The 19,662-nt window shown below is 42.1% G+C and overlaps 5 protein-coding genes across 11 annotated transcripts in view; 4 read left to right on the plus strand and 1 right to left on the minus strand.

Moving 5' to 3' along the window:
- The first annotated feature begins 60 nt into the window (after positions 1-60).
- On the plus strand, positions 61-1,869 carry LOC6584496 (BMP-2-inducible protein kinase). Of its 2 annotated transcripts, none has more exons than XM_015161555.3 (2): positions 61-677; positions 746-1,869. In XM_015161555.3, exons 1-2 carry the CDS (start codon positions 594-596, stop codon positions 1,790-1,792), a joined length of 1,131 nt encoding a protein of 376 aa, XP_015017041.1. In that variant the 5' UTR covers positions 61-593; the 3' UTR covers positions 1,793-1,869. The 2 variants fall into 2 exon arrangements, with proteins under 2 accessions (XP_015017041.1, XP_002010151.1); XM_002010115.4 differs by having other exon boundaries at positions 63-677; positions 743-1,869.
- Positions 1,870-3,730: 1,861 nt separating this feature from the next.
- Positions 3,731-4,955, plus strand: LOC6584497 (chorion protein S36). The gene is made up of 2 exons (XM_002010116.4): positions 3,731-3,843; positions 4,024-4,955. Exons 1-2 carry the CDS (start codon positions 3,796-3,798, stop codon positions 4,831-4,833), a joined length of 858 nt encoding a protein of 285 aa, XP_002010152.1. The 5' UTR covers positions 3,731-3,795; the 3' UTR covers positions 4,834-4,955.
- Positions 4,956-7,393: 2,438 nt separating this feature from the next.
- Positions 7,394-8,798, plus strand: LOC6584498 (chorion protein S38). Its single transcript, XM_002010117.4, has 2 exons — positions 7,394-7,526; positions 7,764-8,798. The coding sequence occupies exons 1-2, from the start codon at positions 7,482-7,484 to the stop codon at positions 8,616-8,618; spliced, it is 900 nt and encodes a 299-aa protein (XP_002010153.1). The 5' UTR covers positions 7,394-7,481; the 3' UTR covers positions 8,619-8,798.
- Positions 8,799-11,271: 2,473 nt separating this feature from the next.
- Positions 11,272-15,753, minus strand: LOC6584499 (protein ovarian tumor locus). Of its 5 annotated transcripts, none has more exons than XM_015161278.3 (9): positions 15,434-15,753; positions 14,510-14,776; positions 14,355-14,452; positions 14,133-14,287; positions 13,675-14,073; positions 13,461-13,597; positions 13,193-13,324; positions 11,652-13,073; positions 11,272-11,581 (listed from the first exon to the last, which is right to left on the minus strand). In XM_015161278.3, exons 2-9 carry the CDS (start codon positions 14,735-14,737, stop codon positions 11,462-11,464), a joined length of 2,691 nt encoding a protein of 896 aa, XP_015016764.1. In that variant the 5' UTR covers positions 14,738-14,776; positions 15,434-15,753; the 3' UTR covers positions 11,272-11,461. The 5 variants fall into 5 exon arrangements, with proteins under 5 accessions (XP_015016764.1, XP_002010154.1, XP_032588222.1 ...); XM_002010118.4 differs by having other exon boundaries at positions 14,510-14,764; positions 15,434-15,752; XM_032732331.2 differs by lacking the exon at positions 15,434-15,753 and adding an exon at positions 14,819-14,918 and having other exon boundaries at positions 14,510-14,764.
- A 423-nt stretch (positions 15,754-16,176) lies between these two features.
- The window catches only part of LOC6584501 (solute carrier family 41 member 2), a 35,275-nt gene continuing 31,789 nt past the window's right edge, over positions 16,177-19,662 (plus strand). Inside the window, exons 1-2 of one of the 2 annotated variants that reach the window (XM_015161556.3) lie at positions 16,177-16,318; positions 18,417-18,523. In XM_015161556.3, the coding sequence (XP_015017042.1) occupies positions 18,451-18,523 (73 nt within the window). In that variant the 5' untranslated portion in view covers positions 16,177-16,318; positions 18,417-18,450. The remainder of the gene's footprint in view (positions 16,319-18,416; positions 18,524-19,662) is intronic. The other variant, XM_015161557.3, reaches the window with a different exon arrangement.

Raw genomic sequence — 19,662 nt, forward strand, 5'->3', positions numbered from 1 at the left:
ACACATGTATGCATGTTGATAGATCTTGCTGATGTTTGAATCACAAACGACTTAGCATTAACAACAACATGAACTTTAACCTTTACAAAGGTAAACAGCTCTCAATCTTTCTGCAGTGGCATTCCGGCCGTATACTCAGTTCCACTTTTGCGGAAGTTGCAAGCTGCTCTCAATGCACAAGTAAATATTCATTATTTATGCCATCCTCTGTCTTATTTGCTCTCGCTCTCTCACTCACGTGCAACCGGAAATGGCTGCCATGCTGGCCGCCATCAATGACAAGTGCATTGCGTACTAGCCACAGCTATTGAAGCCTCGTACGCGCCCATTGAGCGGCCAGTGCTAACCATTATTGTTGACCCTGGGCCAGCTGACGCATCAAAGATGAAGCAAGGTTGACAGCGATGATGCAGTCGATGATGCATCTGATATCTGGGCATAGATCACGTCTGTGCGCACGCTGCCCGCTTTGGCTAGTGCACAAAAGCTCACGCAGCTACAATCGAGTATTTAAGTCCAGTTCACTTGGAGCGCTGAGTTCAGTTGGAGAGCCCGAGCAGAGATCACACATCTAGCTAACTTAACATATCAGAATGGGCGCCCCTGCCAACTCTGTTTGGCTGCCGCCGCTGCTAATGCTAACGGTAATGGCATTGGCACAGCTGGCAATAGGGCAGGTGAGTTATCGGAAGGCCCTAAAGCATAACGAGCGCAAATAAACTCTGAAATCAATTACCATCAGAAGAATGACACCAGCAACAGCAGCAGCAGTCCGAGAAGCCTCAGCAGCAGCACCACAATCCGTCCCAGCTCCGATGCTGATTTGGTAATTGGCGGTGATCTGAATAGAGCAGCTCGCGTTGAGGAGATGGACAAAGAGCTGGAGACAGACCTGGACAGCAATACGGTGACACCGAAAGTTGTAGAGGATGGTCAGTACGATGTGATCGATGTTATGGCCGCCACAAGCGCCGGAGTCGGCAAGCCCAAGAGCGGCCAGACGACGCGCATCTATACCACCGGCGATGTGAACGATGATTTCTGGCTGAAGCACTTGGGCGATGACTTCAAGCATGCCATTCACCTGCAGGTGGGCGGCACCAATGAGGACTATAATCGCATCATCAATCAGACCAGCAGTGGCGTACATGAGGAGGTGCATCATGAGTATTTGCCGGGTGCCGAACGGCCGCCAGAGGTGCAACAGCAGGAACAGCAGCAGCGACAGCAGCAGCAGCAACAGCAGAAGCAACAGTTCAGTCGATCCGGTGGCTATGGTCACCCCAATTTGGTCACCCAGTTGAGTCTCGATGGCGAGGCAATGTCGCTCAAAAACAACTATCATAGGCAGCAGGCAGAGCACCAGAGGCAACTATACGAACGAGGCTACGCACTGCCCAACACACAATACAACACACACACTGTGTATAGGCAGAACTATGCACAACCACACCCACAACACACGCAACACACACAGCCCACACAACACACACAACACACGCAGCACACACAACACAAACATCACTCATACACGCAGGCTGGCAAGTCGGCCAATGGCCTGCGCCAACGCTACAAATCCAATCCAGCTGCATCAGAGTCCTCGGCTCCTGCCAGCTACATCAGCTCCAGCGAGGACACCTTGCACGCCGAACAGTCTCAGGCCGCGCCCAGCTCGAGTGTCGCACGCTCCGAAGACTTCGATAGCCAGCTGCCCTTCAAGTCGGCATTCAACGATTTCGGCAGTCGACCCACTCGCGATCTAACCTATTTGCTTTATAAGCGCGGACTCTGAGCGTCGCAGATTAAATAAGTTTAGTATTTAATAATTTAATAAACGCAAGAAAATAAGAAAATGAAAAAAAATGAAAATGAAACGGTAGTACTTTTTCTGTCGGTGAGAATCATATAATATAATGAATTATACTATAAGAATTATAATATGTATAGATATGCTATTTCTATTGATCGAGCTCCAATTATTGGATTAGATGAGAGATAAACTGCGCTGAATAAGAACAGAGAAATATATATAGTGATAGTGATGGAAATTTAAAATTTAATTACGACGACTCCTAGGTGTAATTAATATACTATATAACAATGAAATAATATATATATAACAACATTAAAATCAACATTTAGATAAAACGTAAAATGGATTCAAATTAAAGTGAATAACAAATGTAGAATAAAAGAATAAACAATTAATAAAATAAAAATTATAAGCCTTTATAATTTCAGGAAAAAAACAAATTTAGAAAGCAATGACAGCAAATTGAGAAATAAAGGAAAAAGAGAAAAAAGGCGAAAAGATAGAATAGTCCAAATACCTACACAATATGAAAGAATTACCGAACTTTGATAAGATAGAAACTGTAAATGGTAACTTCACAAATGATTATAAAGAGTCTTCATATTATAAATATAAAGTCTTCATATTAAAGTGAAAGACAAATACGAGCAACGAAACCATGAATGAGAGAATGAGAAGATAATAAAAAAAACGCAAGGATTGGGCAGGGACCGTAACGAAATAACTTATGTGTAATTTCCTCTCCCTTCTTGGGCACTCTTTTGAGTCTCAATTTATTTAAATTCATAACTCTATTTGCGGTCCCTGGGATTGGGCAATCCCTACAAAGTGAAGAAGATTTTCCAGAGCATCAAATTTATGCCTGAGAAACTTACCGATTGGATTACTTACCATTCAAATAATACCATATAGCCTTTCACATTACTGAGCATGCCTATGTATGGGTGCAAGTGTCTATGTATTAGTGCATCGATGCGTGCCTCATGCGAGAAGTGCCTCAGTTGCTGGTGAAAAATTTGACTCGTCAAACTACAACTAATGGAGGATTATGGCATATTATAGATGCTACCGAACCCTAACTGAATTTCACTTGAATTCACTATGAAATTTGCATAGCTAAGGCAACATTTGCTCAGCGCTTTCAGATAACTGCCAAAAATAAGAATGAATTTGAAGCGACAATGAATTGTGCCACATCATTAGAGCAAAACAAACTTCTTGTTGTTTACTTTTCGTGCAATGGAATTTCTGAAGGTGATATATATATACACACACAGACACAAACACATATGCATATCTATGTATATATGCATACATATATAACTAAGATATTCTAGGTAGCTCCAGATAAATTGCACTCGTTGGGTTTGCACGGTTCCGCCTGCTATTTTAATCACAGATAGTTGAAGTAGATTTGTAGCTTCCAGTTGGGTGTGATAAGATATATATGTATATTCGATAAGACTCGAAACAGGCAAAATTGTATACGAAGATCACTTGAAGATCAATTTATGCCAACTGTCAATTATTTTGTGTGTATGTGTGCGTGCGTGTGTGTGTGTGTGGCGAGTCCAAGCTGTCGCAAAGAACTCACGCAGATACTGACACAGAGCACGAGCATTGCAGACAGCGACTGAGATCTTGGCCATTGGCCAAGCAGCAGCAATGAGATGTACAACAAGAAGAACAAGAAGAACAAGAGTCGAGTCGAGTCGAGTCGCGTCGCGGCAAGTCGCATCGCGTCGCATCGCATCGCATCGCATCGCATCGACTCGTCCAACGGCTGGGCGGAGCGACAAAAATTTGAAATCGGAAATGTAAATCGTTGGCGCAATGGCATCGCAAAGATCACGTAGCCGGGGCCATGATGGTTGTGGCAACGTGAGCGCGATATAAAAGCGCCACAGCGATGCCATAGGCCCGCTATAAAGACCAAGCTCAAGTGCCAACCAACGAACAGTAGACGTCTGACATCACACAAAATGCAACTTGGTCTCTGGTTTGGGCTTTTCGCCGTCGCCGCCGCACCGGTATGTACAACCCACAAAAACAAAATACTCCCGACTCTACCGACTCTACCGACTCTACCGTCTCTACCGTCTCTACCGACTCTACCAACACCCACTTCAGCTCTCTAATGCTGCAAAGCAAAATGAAAAAAAAAAGGCAACCAATTCTTATCAAGCGCATCTCGTTTCATTTTCTTTTAGCTGGTGAGCGCTAATTATGGTCGTGGCTCTGGCGGTCCGCTGCCGTATCTGCCCGGAGGTCCATCGGCCGGTTTGGATGAGTATGTGAATGCCGCCACCGGTGGCTCACAGGCCTCGTCGAATCAGCTGACAGCCCAGGCCGAGATCCAGCCCTCGCCCGAGGAGGCCCGCCGCCTGGGCCGCGTCCAGGCTCAGCTGCAGGCGCTGAACAACAATCCCACCTACCAGAAGCTGAAGAACTCTGAGGATATCGCCGAATCACTGGCCGAGAACAACTTGGCCAGCAACATTCGTCAGGGCAAGATCAATGTGGTCTCACCCCAGTTCGTTGATCAGCATCTGTTCCGCTCCCTGTTGGTGCCATCGGGCCATAACAACCATCAGGTGATCGCCACACAGCCCCTGCCCCCAATCATTGTGCACCAGCCCGGCGCACCACCCGCCCATGTGAACAGCGGCCCACCGACTGTGGTGCGCGGCAATCCCGTCATCTACAAGATCAAGCCCTCGGTCATCTACCAGCAGGAGGTCATCAACAAGGTGCCCACGCCACTGAGCCTCAACCCCGTCTACGTGAAGGTCTACAAGCCAGGCAAGAAGATCGAGGCACCTCTGGCCCCAGTGGTTGCCCCCGTCTACCAGCAACCTCAGTCCTACAGCCAGCCTCAGTCCTACAACCAGGGACCGTCCTACGGCAGCCACGGTGCCTCCGGCCCCAGCCACTCCGGCTCCAGTTCCGACAGCTACGCTGCCGGTGCTGATTCTCCTCTCTATGCCAGCCCTTCTCCCTATGGTGGATCCAACTACTAAGCGAGCACCGCTGGGCACTTGCCGTGCAGTCCGTCCGCTGCCCTGCTGGAGGGCGTTTAATTTAAAAAAATTTTTTTTTTTTCTAATGCAAATAAAAAAGCCTAAAATACAAAAACCAAAAATTCCAAGAAATTATTTTTTAATGATTCAAACTTTTTAGTCTAAATTACTATAAATATCCTAGAATATAAAAAGTTGTTTGGCTTCAGGAACTCTGATTTCCTATTAATATTTCATGAGAAAAACTTCATCTCTGATGTCTTTGTCCTAAGTACAGCAAGGAGATCTTCATAGCTCTTGATTCCTAGTTGCTGACCCTCGGAAATGACTTAACATTTTCTAAAAGCTCCATGAATTACTTTCCTATCCTAAAAACAGCCTGATCGACATATATAATATATAAACAATTTATACCTTTCCAGAGCTCTTCTGAAATACCCTTAATATTCTAGGCAAAAAATAGATCTCTGACATAATTTAGCAAGTATTTCGATAGTTCTTAACTTCCCATGCAATAGACTATGTGTTCGTATTTTCGGTTTCAGATATTTCGCTTTAATCGTATCGAAGACATAGACAACAAATGGGCCAAGATCGAAAAAGCGCTGAATACTTGAACACTTTTCTGTTTTTTCAGCGTTTTCTTTTTGGATTTTAGAAATTCAGCTGTCGTTGACAGTTTATAGAATTGCGATTATACGACTTATAAATGTATATAAATATTTGTATATATATCTATAGCTCTGTATACATATGCAGATAATTATACATATGTGACGTTCTTTTCTACCATGAATGTGATATAATATTTTACCCAGATATTATGGAGTATCAGACATGGTAATTCTTATGGCCGTAACTGTAATGTTCTCTAAAGATTAAATTTTAAGAGAGAACTTGACACTAGTTTTGTATTATTTTAATGGTGATATGATCGTGGCTTGAAATAAAATTCGGTTTAGGCTAAAAAAATTTGAGAAATATTTACATTTCGTTTTCGTTTAGATGTATATCCTAAATATAGTTTCCTAGATTATATATAAAGGATATATAAAGATAGGTATAAATTTATTTTTATAACATTTATTATTTATATACAAAGTCTATATCTTTTTTCTTTTTTATTATTTTTTATTTATTTATTATTTATTTATATATATCCTTTATATATAATCTAGGAAACTGTATATATATAAGAATTAAAGCAAACATTTTATGGCTAATTTTTACCCAGCCTAAGGCCACGTCAGCTAAAGCATTTCCAGTCTTAACTCTAGAACCTAATTTCCCAATATATATTGGAATTACTATAATCCAAAAATTAATAACACATAGACCAATTGTTTGCAGTGTATAAAGTTGAAGTTTTTTGACATTTTAACGTGCCTAAAACCACATCAGCTATGAATACAAAAAGGTGCCTAGAGCTGGACAAAAACTTGATTTTCATTGATGCTAATTGCAAAAAAAAAAAAGTCCCAAAATATGTTTTTCTCTGATCTACAAATCTGAAAAATATACTACGAATTGACATCTTTGTTTGAAGTGCATAAAAATCAAGTTATATGCGAATTTAATATACCCTAAGTCACTATAGATATATGTAAATTTTCATTAAATATAGGGATCTGAGTGCAGCTTAAAGTTTAACAGACAAGTTCCCATAAATTGATTACAGTGTATCCATATACATAGATTTTAATGACAATTGAATATGCCCAAAGCCACGTCAGCCAAAAGAAAATTCCGAAAATCCATATATAGAATAATTTATAGCTCCTCAAACTGCAACAGACTCTGCAGTACTTTAATACAAACACACCTAAAATTGTTTGCAGTGTATAAAGTTAATGTTGAATGACCTCTTATATGGCCAACGGCGTAAATAAATGGAGTTGCCTAGAACTAGACACCAAACTTTTGTTTGCAGTGTATGCCCAATGCAATATCAAAAGTAAATTGCAGCAAATTTGATTGCAGTGTATGCCAATTCACATACTCATATGATCTATCCGTTGGCTAGGAGTGTGCGATAAGGGAGTTGGGAATGGGAGCTGGGGAAATTGGAGCTTGTAACTCGACATGAGCCACTCACCCAGCGGCGATCAGCTGCGGGCTTGGCGCTGTTGCCACTAATCGCTTGGAGCTTTCAATGCGGAACTGTTGAATTGCCATTTGGCAATCACAATCTGCGCTCAGACAGTCGGTTTTGCTCTGTTCTGTGCTGTGCTGTTGTGGAAAACCTCGATATGGCTTATGTGTCAGGGCACGGCGCACGATGCACGAGATGTTGTTTGCGGATTGTTGGCTGATGGGTTTTATAATATGGCTGTGGCAATTGTTGTTGCTTTCGACGTAACACGCCGAGATATGCGCACCGAGATGCGTGCGAGCGTAATCAGCATTTGGCCATGTTCGCTAGCTGGCGTGGGCAATAGCAACAACAATGCGACCAAGCTGGAGCGGAACAGCGGCAACCGGCAGCAGCAGCAACGGCATCGACCGGGCCAAATGTCACGTACCATAGGGCGACCATTCGATGGCAGCATATTTAAAGAAATCTCAGAGCCAGCTAAGGCAGCAGAAGACAGCAGACGGTCGCACAACGAGCCACTCGAGTTCGATACCGCCAACTGGGACTGGAAACGATGAACAGACAGAGCATCATATGGGCGCTAGCCGCCTGCTTAATTGTACGTAACAAATACGCCCAGTCGAACAGTCGATCGGTTGATCAGTCGATCGGTCGATCGGTCGAGTGGTCGATCGGTCGATCGGTCGAGTGGTCGATCGGTCGATCGGTCGATGACCCACTTGCTCCACATCTCAGCTTAGAGCAGAGATCGCAGCTGCAGCTCATTGATTCGCCATCTCATTCTTTGTCTCTCTCTCTTTCTGCTTCTTTCTCTTTCTCTAATTCTCTCTCGTAGGCATGTGCCAGCGCTAGCAGCTACGGCGTACAACCGAGCTACGGCTCTGGCGGCAACCAGGAGTCATACGGCCCGGGCTCACAGCAGAGCTACAGCTCCAGCTCCGACGGCGATGCAGCAGCCGCTGCATCCGCTGGCGGTGCCGGTGAGTACGGCAACGGTGTCGGCGATGGCGCCTCAGCTGGCGCTTTGGCTGGCAATGCCGATGCCGCTGGCGTCGCCCAGGCCGGTCAGGGCAGCTACGGCTCCGACCAGAACATTCCCTACAAGCCGGTGAACACCAAGGGCAACACCCTCACCTCCTCGATCACCTACCCACAGAACAAGGGCGAGATTCTGATCCATCGTCCGGCACCCATCATTGTGCGTCGCCCACCCACCAAGGTGCTGGTGAACCATCCTCCATTGGTAGTCAAGCCCGCCCCAGTTGTGCTCCACAAGCCCCCAGCAATCGTGCTCCGCAAGGTCTACGTCAAGCATCACCCACGTCGCGTCAAGGTCGAGCCCGTGTTCGTCAACGTGGTGAAGCCCCCAGCAGAGAAGTACTTTGTCAATGAGAACAAGCAGGGCTACGGCCAGGGCTCGCACGGATCCGGCCAGGGCCACCACATCCTGAACAGACCCGGCCCCATTGTGTCCGGCCAACAACAGCATGGCCCCGGCGGCCAAGCCCTCCCCGCGTATGCTTCCGGCGCCGATAATGCCGCCGTCAGTGCTGGCTACCAGCTGCTCCAGGGCGGCAACCATGGTCTCTCCGCCCTGGCCAACATTGCTGGCGACCGCGAGGGCAGCTATGGCGGCCAGAGCTACGGCCCCAGCCAGTCCGGCCCCAGCTACTCGGGCCCATCGTACTAAGCGCCCCTCCCCCCAGCGCTGACGATGCCCAGCGACGATGTCATTGTCGCCGCTTCCAGCTACTGGTCTCCACTGGTCTTAGTTACTATGTTTTTTACACAGCTTGGACGCCCACAAGGCGGGCGCGCAGGTTTCTTTGCAAACAAATAAAAAAAAAAATTTGAAAAAATTAAAAAAAAACGTGGCTTTAACTAAAGTGTATATATAAGATATACGATATAGGATATATAATACATATAACATTTAATATCTGATATATGCAACTTCTATAAACTTTGATAGCTGTTGATGTGATATATGATATAATACCATAAACATTGATGTAGTAATAGCTTTACGTACTCGAAGTGGAGCAATAGATTGGGGTTCGAGTTACGATTCAATGAAATTGGACTTACAAATATGCTTTGATATTTTCTTTATACTTAATAACACTTAAATTTATTTAGTATTCTAAAAACAAACCTCTGATCGATCAATCATATATAAGTCTATATATCACTTATATTATATTATTTATATTTACCAAGGCAACCATTTAACAATATCTTCGTTTAGACATGCTTTATAAGATTTGGATTATAAGACTCACATTTGATTTAAAATTTAGCGAAGTTGAAGTTACTTTAGCTCCAAATACAGTTTTAGCAATTTCTTTTCTTTTTCAAATTATTATATATTTTCCAGCTGAAAAGGTGATTTCTAATCTATAATTAAATTTCCTCTTCTTCTTACATTATCTTAATCTAGATAAGGTTTAATTTTAAGGTAACAGATTTAAACAATGTGATCAAGTGAAAATGCTTCAAGTCTAAACTTTGAAGCAAGAAATTCCATTTATAATCAGCGTCTACAGCGATAAATGTAACTGTTGAATTCTAGCTGAATCTTTCGCTCAGCGTACAAATTGATATTTGATCGATTTGAGAGTGCTTTAATGTATAACATCTTATATAGATCCAGGTAAACTTTACATTTAAAAAATTTTGTATAGACCAATGCAAATTAAGATCTGTACTTGGATCTATCACACAGAGAAATATAGAGAAATATACATATTTCAGTTTAGAGTAAGCTTCGTTAAAATTATATGTAACTAAAGAGTATATATTATTACTTATTATAGCGAGACACATAAATATTTCAATGTATCACACGTAACTGCATGATGATATACATCTTAGCCTATTTTTTTCTAGTTTTTAGTGAAATAAGCAATTATTTGATAGCCCCAGTTAAGGCTTAATTAAATATGTTATTGAGTATAATATATAATTAATATTTTGCGTGCATCAGTTGTCCTCCGGCGGCAGTGGGAGAGGTCGAAGCTATTTCCATTTTCTCGGCTATTTCTATTTGTCCTCCTAATGCGAATCATAGCAATTATTAGGCTAATGCATGGGACAGCGTGTTAAGCACAATAATCGAATTTGAGTTTCGAGCTTCGAATGTAGGTCGCCTGTCGGTACCCCCGCCCATTTGTCGAACTGAGAGATCAGCATAAAAATGCGACACTTTAGCGAAACGTTTTCAGTTTGTAAGCATAAATAGTCGAACACAAAAATATAAAACAGCCGAGCGCATCCAAAAAATCTAAAAAACAAAAAAAAAAGAAACGAAATCAACAAAGAAATAGTATATAATTAAATAAAAATAAAAAAACTGTTACAAGTTCAGCGCGTGCAAAAGAGACAACAAAAGGCGAAAGAGAAGAAGAGCACATAAGATGCGTTTCTTCTCTTTGCATCTGCATCGGCATCTGCTGTGGCTGCTGCTGCTGCTGCTCCTCCTCTTCCTGGGCGAGAGCTTTGCTCGGAGTGAGTCAGATACAGATCCAAACTCACAAGTTGCCTCAATATCAACTCTATCTATAATTTCCCTCAGCCCGTTCGGTTGCGGGATCATCGCCTGGCCGCGGGTCGAGCGTTTCCCAGCTTCTTTCAGCTGATCATCAGCGTGATGGGCAACCTGCATCAAACCATCTAAAGATTACTTGACTAACAACTTAGGTTATAATTCACATTTACCTTCTTTTTTTTTTTGGTAAATCTAGTTGCCAGATTTTACTTACGAATTATTATTATTTCTACCTAAGCGCTCTAACATTTGCTTTTGGCCATCATCAATACACAAAATGTGGCAGCAGAGCTTTGGAAATACCACGTACAAACGAAACGAGCCGTTGGCCAAATTTCTTTCAATCAGTTGCATTTCCGTACAGTTTTGTGTTTTGTGTCTTTAGTGTTTTTATTGGTTATCATAAGGTTATAATTTTTTTTTTTGTTTTTTTCGTATATATAATACATATACCTCTTTTTTTTACATTTTTTTTTTGTTTTTATGTTATTTGTTATTTTTTTGTTTGCTTAGGAGTTTTAACATTTGTTTTAAAAAAATATGTATAAACAAGCAAATTTTTTTTTAAAGGTTAAGTTATATAGTCTAAATTAGTGAATAAGTTTGAGTAAAATGTATAAATAGATTGTTTATAAATGTGTTTATGTTGCTCTATTGTTTCGAAAATGTGCAAGTTGTAAGTTATTAAAATCGCATAAAATTGCATTACATATTTAAAATTATTGATGCGATCATTTTACGGATTTTGTATAACTGATTTGATTTCTTATGAATTTGTTCGAAATTTTCTTTAAAAAAAAAAAAAAAAAAAGACAAAATTTAAAACAAATTTAAAACGGCATAGAGAGTTCGTTGTTTGTTTATGAATCGATTCGAAAATACGTTGCTTTTGTGCAAATGTTAAGTTAAGCTGATTGCTCTAAATAGAAATTGATAATATTCTGTATATATATAGGGTTATATAGTAGTAATATGGTGTCGATGCTCTAGTGACGTGGTGGTTTGTAGACACCTGGTGGAGTTGGCTGTTGCTCGATGGCACAGTTCTTAGGACGCTCGAATGGCATTACCATCGGTGGCGGACCCATGTTCCAAGCATATGGAGGCTGCACAGAGAATGGGGAAGACGATTTAATGCAAAGTCATTCAGTTTCTTATACTTCTAGCATAGTTTACCTGTCCCACCTTCTGGGGTGCAAAAAAAATTGGTGACGGCATCTGCGGCGGCGGCAATGTCGGTTGGGGCGGTACCGGCGGCAGCACAGTGGGATAAAAGTTGAACTGATTCCCGTTGGGATTGGGCGACGGAGTTGGCGTCGGTAGTAGCATGGCATGCGACAGATTGACATCCTTGGCCACATCGGGAAGCTGCTCCGGACGCTTGCCACGCATCTTGTTGAACCCGCCACGTTTATTGCGACCGCGACCCTTCTCTACGTTTGTCTCTGTGCCAGAGCCGAAGGCACTCGGCGGATTGGCAGCAGCTGCTGCAACCGGCGATGGCGGCGGTGTAGAGTTTGCCACCAGAGCAACTGCCTCGTCGTTCTGTTCATTTCCTTGTTGGTCCGTGTTGTTGTGGTTCTGATTGGCATTCGTGTTGCTGTACATTCGCACCTGCTCATCGGGCGGCATCATGTTAGACCAGCGCATATGCATATCGACGCCCATGTTGTAGAAGTAGCGCAAGGTGCCCAGATCAGCCGGCAAATCCTCACCATTGGCATGCAGCGAGCGCCTCGGCTCCAACTGATCCTCACCGTTGTTGCTGCGCATAGCGAATTGGCTAGTTGTTGTTGCAGTGCTGTTGGTCATGTTGCAGTTGTTGGTGCTGCTGCTGGTGACAGTGCCCACCGATGGCAGCATCACCGAAGCCACTGGTGACACCAACGGCGGCGGTGCCGGAGCAAACATAAATGGCGCTGCTCCAAACGGCGGTGGCGGTGCCTGCAGCGAAATGGGCGGTGGAGCATATCCACCAAAATGCATAAACATGCAACCGTCCGGAGTCAGCGGAGCTCCTGGAAAGATGGCAGTCGGAAACTCCTCTGCCATGGGCTGTGCAGCGCCGCGCCACGGCTGTGGCAATTGAGCAGCGCGCCCAGAAATGGGCACATAATTAAGGATCTGGGCCGTCGGTGGCAACGCGGCCGTTGGCGGCAATGCGGTAGCTCCCATTACGGGGGTAGCAGGGGCTGCCTGTTGCTTCTGATTCAGCTTCGGAGGACGCGTAGACTTCTCGCGTGGCTGGAAACGCTGCTCACGCGAATGCTGCGGCTGCTCCAGCTCGGTGGTCTCATTAATCTCGATCTGTTGTTGCGATTGCTGCTCCAGCTGCTGCGGTTGTTGTTGTTGCTGCAAAGCTCCATGCTCGTTCAACATTGGTGGGCAGCTCTGCCAGGAATCCAGCTGCATATACTGCATGCTGCTTGTCTCAAAGTAATTGGCCACATCGTACAGCTTGGTCTTCTTCCATCTGGGCTTGGTCTTCTGGGCGAGCTTGGCCAGCTGCATGCGCTGCATTTGGCGCTGATAGCGATATGGCACAGCCCATGGGCGGAACTCGTCAGGTGGCACTGGATGCAACGACTCATAGGGCACCTGTTAGATGAGCATAGAAACGAGATGGAGACAAAAAAGAGATGATTAGTGAAATCAATCAGTTTTTTTTTTTTTACGTAAGTAGGTGTGCCGGGGATGGGAAGGGAAGGACGGCCTACCAAGAATTTCTTCCCAAAGTGCTCGATATAGACTACCGAGCAGGATTTGTCTGCGGAAATCTTCTGAATATGGCAAGTGTATAGTTGTCTATCGGTGTCGGTTACCAACTCCACGCGGCATTTGGCGCCCACCTGCAAATGATTAGCATCAGTCAGGTTACGGGTGCATTCGATTTTGAAATAATTAACAAGCCCGGGGATTAGAGGAATTCAGGTGTGGTGTTAATTTCGATTGGAGTTAAGAAACCAGTTACCCTATGAAACTCACCTTGAAGTTATAATCATTGGCATACACATTGTAGCGCTTGGCCTCCTTGCGCAGATCGTTCCAGCTATCGAATTCGATGTTGCGATACATATAAGGGTCCAAGGACTTGGCCACCTTATACGGAAATGGGGTGATGCCTGTGCATGAATATATATTATTATATATTATACCATCATATTTTATATCTTCAATAATCAATCTGCAAGCTGCTCACCATCATCGAGCAGCTGACGCACACAAGAGTTCATTGGATTAGGACACATGTGCAGTATCTCGGAACTGCGGCTAGGCACCAAATTGTTCATTGGCGAATCCAAGTTCATCTGCAGCTCGCGTCTAGAACTGCCCTCCAGCGCGTTCCTCCTCAAATGCTTAGGATTGTTGTGGAAATTGCACAACTTATAGTTCTCCAGTATGCACCTGGTATGCTCAGGCAAATCAAGCGTGAATAAGCGTCCGTCATTGCAAATAATGCGCACAAAATAGCCCCTATGATCAATCTCCACTTCATAGTTGCCCCATTCGAATGTTTGCGGGTGCAGCATTGACTCAACGGCGAAATTCACGTCGGGCAGCTTAAATAGCATCTTATAAAGAAGCTTAAAGCTGATTGCTAAAATACACACACATATATAGTAAATGGGATTTCTTTTGTACTTGCTATGAACTAACTCTGACTAATCGCAGCCGTTTCAATGTAGTCCAATTGGTAGACGGAATCAAAATGGAATTCGTTTGTGTAGAACACACGAAAATTATCCACGTAACGATCATTATAAGTGACTGCAGTGCCCAAATTGAATGGCTCAAACAAGATGACGTTACGGCTAAAAGCAATACAATTAAATCACTGATCGACTCATCGTTTCCTCTGATTTATTGTGGCTTACTCACCGATACATGCAGCATAGGGCACGTAGCTCCAGCATGGTGCCGTAAGTCTTAGGCTTAGCCATCTCCAGCATATAGCTATCGAAATCGCCACGCACATGCTAACGAATGTGATCATAATTTATAGCTTAGTAAATATAGTTCGCTGTTAAATTTACCTGCTCGAAAATGCGACGCTTGCGCGTCATGAAGCGCACGCACTCCAAGCGCACCTCGTAGTGCAGCATTTGGGTGTCATACATCTGCTCAGCTATGACACGGAACAGGCAAGATGCATCCCTGGCCGTGTGCTTACGGTACATGCATCGGCTCTCCAAAAATTGGTCGTACGGATCTGGTGCCTGGCGGCTGCCAGAGGTGATTGGACGCCTCAACATCAAAGCCATGTGCCGTTTAGCAATCTTCAATAAGTTCTGTAGAACCAACTAAATTTCAGTTTCAATAAATAATTAAAGCTATAAACATACTCAGACCCAAACTGTCGATTTTACAAGTATTTTGAACAAAAATGTTTAGCCTATTTGTTAAATCTGAAAATGTATAGCCTATTTGTTAAATCTGAATTAGTCAGTTAATTTAATTTTCAAATATATGTAGAAACGTCAGCCAAGCACGCTCCCATCTCTAGTGGCTGGTCTTATTTATTTTTTTATTTTCTTATTCCTGTCGCTTTATACTTTTCTTTCAAATTCATAAACTAGCGGCCATTTTGAAATTTGTTGGTCGTTCACTTTACTTGTTTCTTCTCGATTTATAGACGTGTTAGTGAGGCTAGTGCAACGAACGCGCAAACAGAAAGCACCGTTACTTTTTGACGCTCGCGTTCATCGCCTTTTCTTGCGTACTCATGCATACATGCATATGTATAGGCATATGTGTGTATTCATGGATGCCTGTGCCTAGAGCAGTTTCTAATGCCAAAGCAGAAAATCTCAAAATTTGTATGCATGTATGTATGTAAATATGTATGTATATGTTCAAGTATCTTCAAATTTACATATATATTTCTGAACATGTATATAATGGCAAACCTTTCTACATAAGAATTCTACGAAAAAGAAAAAAAAAGAAATTTTACTTACCCAAAATCGCAGAGGCGAATTGGTTTTTAATTCGAAAACGTTTGAGGAAACACAAAATTTTCAATTTTCGGTAGCCAGCAAAATCAAATGCGGCGGGATCTTGGGGCAACACACACGTAAAGTATAGATGGAGCAAATTATATGTACATATGTACACAGATATTTAAAAAACGAAGAAAATATTAAAAAACAAGACAGACAAGCGCTTTTTCTCTTTTTTTTTTTTTTTTTGCTGTTATCCCTTGCCCGGCACTAAATACACTGTGCACTAGTTGCGAACTTAAACAATTCTAGTCTTCTTTTTGAATCAAGATTACAATCTGAGCATTTCTGGCTGCTATGATCGAATGAGTATCGACTTGATATCTAGTTGTATCGATATTTTATAGTAACAAGGATGCCAGAATCTTTAAGGAAAGTTAACAGAGCCGATGTTTGTAAAAGATTAGTGACGGATGATCAAAATTGAGTAAGCTAGTATTTTCCGATAGTGCTTTTTTGGGAATTGGTTAATATCAGTTACAGTTGAGTGTATAGTTTTGCTAGGAACTCTTTTTGTAATTTATTTTTCTTTTAATTTTCTGCGGCAGCAGACACATACCTGAATATATTCATTTAAAAATACTTACTGTTTAGCAATTTCAATATCATCGATATATTTACCTATCGATAGGATGTCGTGCTTTCTGTCGCGTATCGCAATGAAAGCGCCTTTTTCGATTTTGCATATTGTTCTTGTTGCTGTCCCCTGTGTGCATAATGGGGTGGAAAGTGTCTACGCTTTTCATCGTTGTTGTTGCTGCTTCAGTTTGAAATTGTAAGTCAATGAAGCGAGTAAACTTCAAGTTCGCGCTGTTACCGCGACTAAAGTTGTCTGGAAGAGATGTGAGTGCTCTTTTCAAATTGTTAATTGTTGTTATTTTCGTTGATTTCTTTATCTAGTAAGTGTACTTTTTGTTTGGTGTTCAAGTGTGTCTCTATCTCTCAATGTCTCACTGTGTTGCCATTTATCCATGCACACATATTAAGCGGCAATACTTTTGTTTCTTTGTTTTTTGTGTAGACAAGTTCGAAAACCCAACATAACCAACAAACAAATAATCAAAACAATCAAAACAACAACAACAACAGTCAATTGCAAGAAATCATCCTATAGTTTTGCCATTACTACACGTGCCACTGCTACCAATAATAATTGTTTACATGTATTAAACTATCCGGGCGCTTCCATATCTCGCGCGAGCAGATGGTTACATTTCACTTGATTATGAAATTCTGGAGAAAAAAAAAAAGAAACAGCAGTGGGCTGCCCCCCGTCTGCTTCGTCGCGCCGTCAGCTGCAATGTGCAGCTATTTTCCCACGTTCCGTTTCACCTTGCATTCGCCTCCTGGTTGGTAAAAATCAATATAAAACAAAGCAAAGCAAATATGTACATATAACTGACAGGGTCTGCTGCAACATACACGTGCTGTGTCGTAGTCTGTGTTAGCGTGTTTTTGAAAAATGTCAAATCAATGAACGAACAGTTAACCAAATGAGGAGGCAGGCACATAACGAATCCTCAGCCCCATTTTGGAGTTTACTTTGTTTAAACGACGTCAACGGCGGCAGCCTCACGTGTATCTCTTTGTGTGTGTGTGTGCGCGCCATGTGCTCACACATGTATGAACAAAGTTGAGCGGCACTCAGTGTGCTTTATTTCTGCAATGAATGAAATTGGAATTCGATTGCTCTCTCGCTCTCGCTCTCTCTCTCTCTCTGTCACTGGTGAGCAATGTTCCTTTCTTATTGTTTTGGTTTTCTTTTCATTATTCTTTTGTCTGTGAACATTTGTATGTATGTATGAAAAGTACACCGTGTAAGTACCTATCGTCAAATGGGTCAAGTTCAGTGGAATTTCATCAGTGTTAGTATGTGCGTGTATATGGCAAGTGTTATCACAACGATTATCGTAAGGTGTTAAGGTCATCTGACTATGTCAATGTCATGAACTTGCTCTAGCGATTTCGCCAAAGTCACCGAAGTCATCGAAGCCTTACACCCACACACACACACACAGTTACACGCCTACGCGCCTTTGCGACAGATAGCTTAAGACGCTCTTGCTCTATCTCTTTTCACTCTCTTTTGTTGCCATTCAGTCTAAGTTGTTGCGACTGCAAAAGTTAATTGATTAAACAGAATCATATTTGCCCTTATCAACAAACGTCGTTGTGCAACCCATGCTTGTCCTGCACTCTAATATATTTATATGTATATACATACATGTACATATGTATGTATGTATGCATGTATACATATTCTTATCTGTCCGTTGCTGCTATGATAACTTCATGTTAGCAATACGTCCTATATACCCCTCACGCCTTGCCGTTCAGGCGCGCATTAAAGTTTCTGGTTTCGGTTTGATGGTTTTATGCTGTCGCTCTTCTTCTCTCTCGCTCTTAAGATAAATTTCCCTTCAGTTTTTTTTTGCATTCATTAGAGTCTCTTGTGTGTTTGCTGCTGCTGGGTTCGTCGCTCTTTGCCGATCGACATAAGAATTCGCCTTTAGTTTTCAGTTGCCGTTCAACATTGAAACTTGTGTCAGCAGGAAAAGTAAAGTTTGTTCAATATGAATGAATATATACATACATATATATTAGAGTAGTCGCAGTTGGCGTCGCGTCTTCGTTAACCGGTTTAAATGTTTGTTTAGTTTTTTTTTTTTTGGCACTGCCATGCACAATTTGTTTAGTAAACAGTACGCGGCGAAAATATTGGACCCTGTTGCGCCTGTGTGCAAACGCTCTTTCGCTTTTACCGATTCATAGTGCAAGTGTGCGTAATATTTGTAGCCTCTACTGTCCGGCTACGAAATAGGCTTTGTCTTAGTTTTGTTTTGGAATTACAATACACATACATACATTTCTTTCTTTTCTTTTGGTTCTCTTTTTATCACGTACTATCTTTGCAAAATTCACGCCCACTTGTTGTTGTCAGTTGTCAACGTCCACAACGTACCCGAGGGCACACCATGAAGTCCATTAAGAGCAATATGAACAGTGGCGGCGAGAATAGTGCGTCCACAATGCGCCGCAGGCCCATACGTAAGCTATTTATAACACAGTTATATTATTTTGCTATCCCTTTTATTTATAGACACGTTTGTACATACATATTTAGTTTATAGTTTTTAAATTACATTTGCAAAACTAACAAATATATAAATAATTACATTTCATTTAGTTGTAATCTAATTTATTCTGTTTTGCAAATTTATTTGTTTTATTTTTAATGCATGCTATTTAAAAACATTTTACACTCATTTACACATTTACAATTGTTTATCTCTAATGCTGGCAATTATAATTATTTATTATATGTATTTGTTTTTATCAAATGGCTAACCATTTGGCCTAGTAACATTTGTTTATTATTATTATTATTATTATTATTATTGTTGTTGTTGTCATTGTTGGCGGCCCTCCAATCATTGCCATTGTCGGCTATTGGCTTCGCTGTCCGCTGTCAGCGCGCCGCGGCGCATCGGCGCATAACGGTCAGCAGCACAGCTGTTCAAGTGGTTGGCGTCTGAAAAAGAGAATGACAGAGAGAGAGAGAGAGGGAGAGAGAGCGAGCGAGAGGAGTTTGGCTTAAGTGCTCTTCTGTCACCTGCGTCATTGTATTGTGTTTACAAATTTCTAGCTGATTTAAGTGCACAGCGAAGCAGCGCGGACTTCGTTTGATTCATTTTGGCTCCAGCTCTCTCAAGGGCCTGCACGCGCGCGCGTTTCTCGCACGCACGCACGCGAAACTTTGAAAGCAAATCAGAAAAAATAATTGATAAATACGAATCGCTCAGAAATAGCTTGGGCATTTGTTTTGTCTTTGTTCTTCATTTTGCACTATCATATTCTCACCTTTAGTGACGTCAATTGTAGGACAGGTGTACCAAATGCTTATCTCACCGGATCCATTCACCGTGCGACGCGTTAATTGAGCTTGAAATATGATTATATGAGGCCTGTAATGCGAATATTTTGAATTCGATCGGCCAGCGTACGCCTGGCTCTTCAGATACTTTTCAAAGAATTCACCAAATGTTTACAACTCATCAGCTTACAATATATCATTTTACAATAATATTTAGAACGAAATCATTTGAAGCGTTTTCCAATGTTGATTTTTTCTGCTGTAGTAATTTTAGATTTTATTTATATGAGAAATTTTACACAGTTGGGCAACG

This window comes from Drosophila mojavensis, unplaced genomic scaffold, assembly GCF_018153725.1.
Source record: "Drosophila mojavensis isolate 15081-1352.22 unplaced genomic scaffold, ASM1815372v1 contig_136, whole genome shotgun sequence".
Classification (NCBI taxonomy): Eukaryota; Metazoa; Arthropoda; class Insecta; order Diptera; family Drosophilidae; genus Drosophila; species Drosophila mojavensis.